The sequence below is a fragment of the Macrosteles quadrilineatus genome, unplaced genomic scaffold, assembly GCF_028750875.1.
Source record: "Macrosteles quadrilineatus isolate MER2022 unplaced genomic scaffold, UCM_ALF_1.0 Scaffold_4__1_contigs__length_99947679, whole genome shotgun sequence".
In the NCBI taxonomy this organism is placed as follows: Eukaryota; Metazoa; Arthropoda; class Insecta; order Hemiptera; family Cicadellidae; genus Macrosteles; species Macrosteles quadrilineatus.
The window spans coordinates 66,944,620-66,953,532 of NW_026542597.1; the positions used below are offsets into that span (position 1 = coordinate 66,944,620).

Sequence of the window (8,913 nt, forward strand, 5' to 3'; positions counted from 1 at the left end):
TTGGCGGCGGAGAGGAAAGCGATTTATCAGCGGCGTGGAGAGGACCATGCAAAAATGGAGGAGCGCAACCGCACCTACCAGCTCTGGCAGGAGAGCTGGGAACAGGAGTCGCGGGGACGCTGGACCAGGAGACTGATTCAGCAAGTACAACCATGGGTTGACCGACGGTATGGTGAAGTGGACTATTACCTTACCCAGTTCCTGACAGGTCACGGGTTTTTTCGGTCGTACCTGTTCAGGATGGGCAAACCGTGTCACCCGATTGCATCTACTGCCCAGGCACTCCCGACGACGCGGAGCACACCTTCTTCCGCTGCCAGCGTTGGGAAGGTTCCCGCCTGGAGGCTGAACAACATGTAGGGCAGTTGTTGGTGGACACGGTCATTCCGATGATGACGGAGGGTGAGGACAATTGGACCTGTATGTCACATTTCGTCCAGGATATTCTCCGCACAAAGAAGCTAGAGCTTGACCGAGATGCAGTCTAGGTCATAAAGGAAATTGAATGCCAGAAACGGCGCGAGCCCTGAGGGCTTAGGTCACACGTTGACCTGACCTGAAGTAATGTGACAAACAATCCCAGGTCTGTGTCCAACAGAGTAGAGGGGGTTTTTTTAGTGAGTAGTCTGACAAGCTCAGGAGTCTCACACTACAGGCTGGCTACCTGTGTGCGTAAAAGCATTTTTACCTCCTCTCCCTTAAAAAAAAAAAAAAAGTTTGCGTTGTTAGTTTTTATTTTATCATGACCTTCAAAATGAGGGGTTACTCGATGGGCTACACCATTTTAAAATTTTGAGTTTCCCTCGAAATCCCCCATCTGAACTTTTTTTTCATTTTGGGGATGTACACGAAGAGGCGGTTATGCCCAAAAAGCTGAGGGCAAACAATTTGAACATCTCTTGTGAAACCTTATACATACTGGTAAGTAACTAATGACAGCATACCTGCTTCTAGATACTTTTAGCTACTTGCTTGTATTTTAACTCATTTCGAGCAATGAAAATACTGGTTTCAGCAGAAATCTTCAGTAGAAAGTTTGTAACCCTGTATGAATACCGTACTTAAAATGATATGTTAATAGTGCTTTAAAAATCAGATAATAACTGTTCCCAAATTGTTACGCAAGGAAAATTGTAAGTTAATTCTGATTTCTAAAGATTTCAATTGACTGCCATATTTTACTGGGTTAAATAGAGAGCAGGGACCTCTAGTTTGAGTTGTTGGTTTTCTTTTATCAGGACCTTCAAAATGAGGGGTCTTTCAATTGGTCTTACCATTTGAAAATTTGGAGTTTCCCCTTAAATCCCCCATTTTGGGGGTGTACAAGAAGTGGCGCTTATGCCTAAAAAGTACTTCATAACGTGTGCAGAGTTTAGTTTTTCTAGTATGGACCATTAAAAAATTGACAGGGGGCATCCAGACTTTTTATTATTCGTGTATAGATAATTGAGCGGAGCGAGCGAAGCTCTTATACATAGACTCTTATGCATTTCGTAATACGCAAACTCCTCCTAGACGGCTGAATCAATCGTTTTCAAATTTTGCATGGTGATAAAGACCATATCGGTGAGTGCCAACATCTACATGGCGTTAAAAAAGTCTCTCAGGAATCCGCCCCAAACTGGGTCTCAAAGTTTCAATGTAATCCTTATGGAAGCAGTATTTGACACACTCACATAGACAAAGATATGATCAGCTGTTGACTTTTGAATGCAGTAGATAAAGAAATAGCTGATAGCATTATTCCACAGATATTAGAACAGAAACGGTATGGATCATAAATATTATTAAATGACGACACTAGCTTGAGGTCCGTGATGTAGGAAGTGGTGAAGGAAGTAGTAAAGGTGAGCAGTCTGGAGTGTGGAAACTGTTTATGACGATTAGGTTAGGGTATCTGCATTCCTAAAATTCTATGGGAAGGGAGGAAAGCACGTCCGCGACGTAGGAAGTGGTGAAGGAAGTAGTCAAGGCGAGCTGTCTGGAATGTGGGAACTGTTTATGACGATTAGATTAAGGTATCTGTAATCCTAAAATGCTATTGGAAGGAAAGGAAACAGGTCGGAGACGTAGGAAGTGGTGAAGGAAGTAGTAAAGGCGAGCAGTCTGGACTGTGGGAATTGCTCGTGACCATTAGATTATGGTATCTGCAATACTAAAATGCTATGGGAAGGGAGGAAAACAGGTCTGTGACGTAGGAAGTGGTGAAGGAAGTAGTAAAGGCGAGCAGTCAGGAGTGAGGGAACTGTTTGTGACGATTAGATTAAGGTATCTGCAATCCTAAAATGCTACGGAAAGGGAGGGAAACAGGTCCGCGATTAGGAAGTGGTGAAGGAAGTATAGTAAAGGCGAGTTGTTCGGAGTGTGGGATATGTTTATGACGATTAGATTTAGTTATCTACAATCTTAAAATGCTATGGGAAGAGAGAGAAACAGATCCGCGACGTAGGAAGAGGTGAAAGAAGCAGTAAGGTGAGCAGTGTGGAGTGTGGGAACTGGAAACCGTCTGTAGCAGTTTTAGTGTATCTGCAATGCCAAAATGCTATGTGAAGGGATGGAAGCATGACCACGACATAGGAAATGGTGAAAGAATTAAGTAGTAAAGGCTAGCAGTACGGAGTGTGGGAATGTTTTTGCCAATTAGATTAACGTATGTAAAATACTAAATGCTATGGAAAGATGCAATCGTTTACAATTGAAATTTACAACTGAGTTGACAACCGCTGATTTTTACTCCATAGAGGCTAAAAACGATTTTTACTCCCAAAATATTAAAAATGCTACTTTAGACCCGCAACGCATGCATTAAAAACTACTGTTTTTACTGCAGTATGACAAAAACATTATAATATGAACCCTTGATGACTCCACTCAATTTTGTGGATGCCTCTGCGAACACTGCCTAGTAACTAATGTTTGGTTACAGCTTTGTACTTTAAAATAGTATCTCATCATGCTAAGGATAGATAAAAACGTTACATACAAAAGATTATCTTATAAAAAGATAGGGTATTTGCCAGGAATTATTAAGGAAATTGACAGGAAAGCAGGCTTACCTTTAAATAAGTCCATAGAGACACATAAAACATCACAAAATTAAAAGTAGAAATTTTCGTGGTCACTGACCACTTTTTCAACCACTGGAGAGAAAAAAAAAAAAAAAAAACCAGTGAAAATTTCTACTTTTAATTTTGTGATGTTTTATGTGTCTCTATGGACTTATTTAAAGGTAAGCCTGCTTTCCTGTCAATTTCCTTAATAATTACATACAAAAGATGTTTGATATAGGAGATCCATTAATACAAAAATATTTTTTACATTTTATCACAGTTGGTATCATATTCCAGAATGCTTTAGAACACTCCCACTTGATAAGTGTTATATCATGTGGTCTAGCAAACTAGCATAGATAAAAGACAAGCTATCTTTGAGAGCCTCTTTACAAAGGATCTAACTTATTCCAAACAAATAAAAGTCTATTTAATACCATGTGTTATCAAAATATAGTAATTTGCTACTTGACTCATCCTTTTGACTTGTTGTGTAGCTTGCAAAGCTGGGACCTGGGCAGTGGCTGGGTTTATGGCCAAGTTTAAACACAATCATCTTAAATTTCCATACTTGTAAATTCTTGTACTTATCTTAATTCTGGACTAGCTTTACAATTTACAGGACTAAATAATCTCATAAAATTTTAGAGTGAAGCAATAACAATTAATCAAGTCTATTCTAAAATTGTAATTCAAAGAATTGTTTGGTACTTCAAAATCACTACTTTTACAACATTTACCTTAAAACATGAACACAAACTACTTTGTGTAGGATTTCGACTAATCTGTTACAAAATCCTACACCTAATGATACAACATATTATTCCCAATGGAAAGCTACCAGAGAAATGAACCGTCCAAATATCAAGACACTGCCTATCTCTTTGTCCAATGGTACATAGCCAAGAAATTACATTGAAAAATTTGAATTGTTTACTAACCATTGGCTATGGGGAGCTTCGTCCTAATAATAATTACCATAAAATTCTAGAGTTAAGTAGCTCACCAAATCTGATCATCTTCAACAATGTCTTTTTACTCTCTCAGAAGTCCCAAACTTTTGAAAACAAACTTAAATTGTTTTCAGCTCCCAAATACGACTTAATCACATGAAAGTACCTACTTAAAGAGCTTCTTGAACCACATACCTTACACAAATTTGTAATTAAATTTTACAGACCGTACTTCCCACCACAATTGAAAATTAACAAATAACCATCAAAGAAAATCAAGAAAAACAATCCTTCAAGCAAGTTCCCATTAACCAATCAACTTCTTATAATATCCACATCCTTTATGAGGCTGTTCTGAATCGTCTACTCAACAAAGTGGAGGACAGTTGGTTCCAAAAAATCTGTTCCGTTTTTGGTGGTGGGAGAATTAATTGCATAGATAAACAGATACATACATTAATTAATAAAGTACAATTAAATTTGAATAATACCTGAAGAACAATAATTAATGTACAGCTTTATTTTCTGTCTTCTATTCTAGTCTTAGATTTGGAAATTTGCTTGGTCTACAGGTCTGCTGCAGTGCAGGTATTTTAAATTTAGCTCTTCCCATTGATTTTTAATGAATGAAGGTAAATCATAACTTTTTTTAATAGTTAAATAGGTATATATTTATAAAAAAATATGACATACTTTACATACATTGATATTGATTAAGGAGTGGATATATATTTTGGCTAAACAACAATATTCTGTTGATAAAATATAAATCATTTTGTGAATAGACATTATATGCTCCTCATTTTGTTTCATTCAGTTGAAGGTTTCTTTCGAAGTCCACAGACCCGTTTCTTCTCATGTTCTGAAAAACAAAAAGAAAACTTAAATTGCATTGCAAATTTATCCAAGCTAAATGTTTAGTAAAGTTAATAGCTTAATTTTATGCAGCTTGAATATGGTTTTGGAATGCAAAGCTAGTTTTTGCTTTTTTAATATTAGTGTATGTGGTAAATGTAACATTTTAGAATTTCCTCCATTCCCAACCATTGTAACAGAGTACATAAATTTTAGACCACCAGAGGCTATAGGAGTGTGCTCATAGGTGTTATGACAAGTAGACCTAGACCAAACGGAAAATGTAAAGTAACACAGAAGTTGTCTCTTGGATTAATATTTGTTATGTGACTATGACTAGTCACAAATAATTCATTTGTAAAAGTAAAATTGTATCTCAGTGATTTCTCTGGACTAAAGAGAAGTTTTTATTTCACAGTCTTTGTCTCTCATAATGTGTTTGATTGATTGAGTGTCTTTTACAAAATATCAATTACACTGTGACCGAGCTATGACTACTTAACTTACCCGTTCTGTCAGCAAAATGGGTTACTCCAAAAGTAGCAGTCTGGTTTGGTGCATTGTTTAGTTCATCAATTTTCTTCAAGCTCTCCAAAAAAAGGTTGTATCGTATTTGAAATTCTTCCATGTTTTTATATTCAACATCAAACTTCTTGATGAACTTCATGAACTCAACAAATTTGTCGTCCACTGTAGTGTTTGTGAAGGCTGGATCTTCGGAAGACTGTAACATAAAAAGAAATCATCCTTTGTTTTAGAATTAAAATAGAATTTTAACAGATTTTCTAGACTCATACATTTATTTTACGTTTGAAATACCAAACGGCTTGCCTGGTTAGCGGCTAGTGGGGCATGCACAATAAACTTCAGTTGTCGTGCTGGGACCCTGCTATGCCTCTCAACAATACAATATGTCAATATCCTCAAATGATAATTTGTTAAGCACTTTAGATCAATCGCATATAAACACACTTGATTTATTCAGCGCTACACAGAGTTCAACAGAGTCCATCATTTTAGATCTACAAATATTAACTTTTGGAACTGGGACCACCAAACACCATACAGAGAGGGTATGTGCGGTGTGAAATTGTGTTGTGTGCAAGGAGCACTATAGATTTTACAAAAGGATGAGAAGTCTCTTGTCCTAACTTATTGAACAATGTTGAATCTCCCTGGAGGGGCTGATCTAGTTGTTAAGCAGTTAGGCTGGGCACACTGATCTAGCATTTCACCTGCAGCAAAATGTTGCACGATTTTCTTGAAGTGTTTTGTTTCTTTGCCTCTCCAGTGTGCAGGAGGTTCAAGCATGATGCAGCAGTTGGTTTCAAGGAAAAATAAACAATATTTGTACTAGTCCTCTACTACAATATTGTATTTACATTTGTGACGAGGAAGTCAACATAGCTATTGCTTTAAATATGTCAGTTTTCCCAATCAATCAGATGATAGGCACCTTCACGTTCAAGAACGTATATATAATATATATATAAATTGGAACAAATAGTGTTTTGGCCTCTAGGGACATCAAATTTTAAAAAAATTAAAAATTGTAGGCTATATCAGTTCCATGTCCAGGTCTTACCGTGCCACCTACCGTAATAGTTTCTAACCTAAAAAAGAAAAGTGGCTATGCTTTATACCTTGAAAGGAAATACCCCTGCGACAGAAATTTATAGACCAACAGTTTGTGTGGATAGACCAAAAGATAATTTTTTTAAAAGTTAACTTATGGTGGCAGCTTCGGGGTGACAAAGTCAAATTCTTCAACTTTTGAAGAATGTCTAGCAAAATTTTATGAACTGTTGAAGAAGATTAAAATGCATCTACGGTACTGAAGGAAAATACCAAGTTTAGAAGGAGTATTTCTCCCGTAGAAAGAGTAGTTGTCACATTAAAAGGTTAACACGATAGGACTTGAATATCAACCACACTCAACCAGTGATAGACGCAGACTGTCAAAAACTACTGATTTTTATTCAGGCGAACAGCCCGTCTCGCAAAAGTGTGAAAGCGTACATAAGATCCAATGTTCTAAAATCTAGCCATATGGACTGGCCTCACATTGAAAGTTGAGGTTTGTCTGGGTGATTTTCAACCCGAACAGAGGTTTAGGTTTGTCCGGGCAAACACACACTGGTGTAAAAGCTCCCATACGATTAAATAGTCTAAACAATTTAGTCCGGTGTGTGATGGTCATGCACTGGTGTGAAAGAGGGCTAAAAAAATCAACAATCCTACTAAAAATATTTATGAAAAATAATCACGATTAATAAGGCCTATAGACTATATGCCATAGCAACTGAGAAATCGAGTTATTATTACCAATTGAGGATGGGATTGCTACCTTAAGTATGTTAACCTTTTGTACCTTCTTTACTGTCTAACAGCTGTCCCAATGATAAAGGACAGCTGAGTCCAGTTAAACCACAAAAAAGCCTAAACTCACTTTTCTCTGGTGACTTTTGATTGGTAGGCGAGCAATATTACCAATTTAGTAGTTACCACCCACGTACAGCACAAAACAATATCATTGTGAACACTATTAGAACACATTGGCAGTAGGCCTACACTTACCAGATTGCTAACAAGCTGTTGAAACAAAATAAACTCTGTGAGCCTAGTTTCAATGAGATCTGCAAGCTAAGAAACGTTTAGATCTTAGCGATCCCTAGGTGAATATTATGACAATTTCCTTCAGTAGGCCTACCTATAGGCTATAAGCCTGTGAAGGTTGTTCTAAAATTTACTTAATTTATAAGATTAATTTCCGTAAATAACTATTGATATTATTCTATCTTTAAATATATCCAATAGGCCAACAAGCCATCATTTTTAGTTTGATCGTTTGATCAAAATGAAAAGGCCTAGGCCTAGCTTGACTTAAGAGATTAAGGTAAAAATGGTATATAATTTCCCATAAAAATCTTACAATACTGTAATTGTTTGCCAGTAAACATGTCAATAAACAAGTTTAATATAATAAAATATTGAAACTCACCATTCTAAACAAATCTGGAAGAATTATGTTAAGTTAAAGATAGTCAATTGTGCAATGCAATATCAAAGAAAAAGCGAACGTATTTTTCTTCTAAGATGGGATATGACGGTTAACTGGCTGTTGAATGTAGAGTAGATGCACTTGTTGTTACGCCCTCCAATATTTATCTGATAAGAATGTTAGTATGAATCGTGACATTTCCTGACTCACTTTATTGTGACTAATAAATGCCTCTGCCTTCTTCACTTAAACGGTTAGTTAGATTAGATTAGATAGATAGTAATTTTAGTAAACAAACACAAAAAATCAGACTCTCAGCTCCAGCGCTCCAGCTGACTTAGACCTAGACCACAGAAAACAAAACATATGTTTTCTGTGCTTAGACTTGGTAAACAAGCATTGCCAACACAATAAAATAAATGCCATTCGAATTACAAACAAATTCCAACTTGAACAAGACCAATTTTACCTTTTAGAGATATTATTTTATATTGAGCAAATATAATAGAAATTTCAGCATATTGCTATTTTCCACCTAATATGTTACTTGCGTATATTATTTAATAGCTATCAATGTTAATAGACTAACATGAATTTTGTGATAATTGCTTTGAAGCTGCCACGCATCCGATCACCATTTTTAAGGTGTCGTAAGATAGGTCATAGCACGTAGATTTGCCATCATATTTTATAAGGGCCAGCTTCCGAGCTCCGGATCTGGTTCAGGACTTATTGATTCGAGTAGTCAAAATAAGCGCTCGGATCATCGTTTTGTTAAATCACGGATCTATCTGCGAAACTTCAGGATCTATATTAGTTCTGGACTTATTTGAGTCCAGAACTTAAAAACATTGAGGGAATCGTAGAGTATTGCATGCCTAATAAAATCACGCTGTTTTTGTTGTTTGGTTGGAATAAATGAGTGCGGCAAACAAAACGAGTGTGGCAAAAGTAAGTAACTAAATGTAGCAATTAGCTAATTTGTGTGATATAATCAGTAAGCCCACTTTGTCAGGTAACTGAAGAAAAAAGAATGTACCGCAGCACTATCGAG

The 8,913-nt window shown here is 36.6% G+C and overlaps 1 protein-coding gene across 1 annotated transcript; it reads right to left on the reverse strand.

The window, feature by feature from the left end:
- Nucleotides 1-4,653: 4,653 nt before the first annotated feature.
- Nucleotides 4,654-8,123, reverse strand: LOC128992226 (uncharacterized). Its single transcript, XM_054415696.1, has 3 exons — nucleotides 7,860-8,123; nucleotides 5,366-5,582; nucleotides 4,654-4,865 (listed from the first exon to the last, which is right to left on the reverse strand). The coding sequence occupies exons 1-3, from the start codon at nucleotides 7,860-7,862 to the stop codon at nucleotides 4,813-4,815; spliced, it is 273 nt and encodes a 90-aa protein (XP_054271671.1). The 5' UTR covers nucleotides 7,863-8,123; the 3' UTR covers nucleotides 4,654-4,812.
- Between the last annotated feature and the right edge of the window lie 790 nt (nucleotides 8,124-8,913).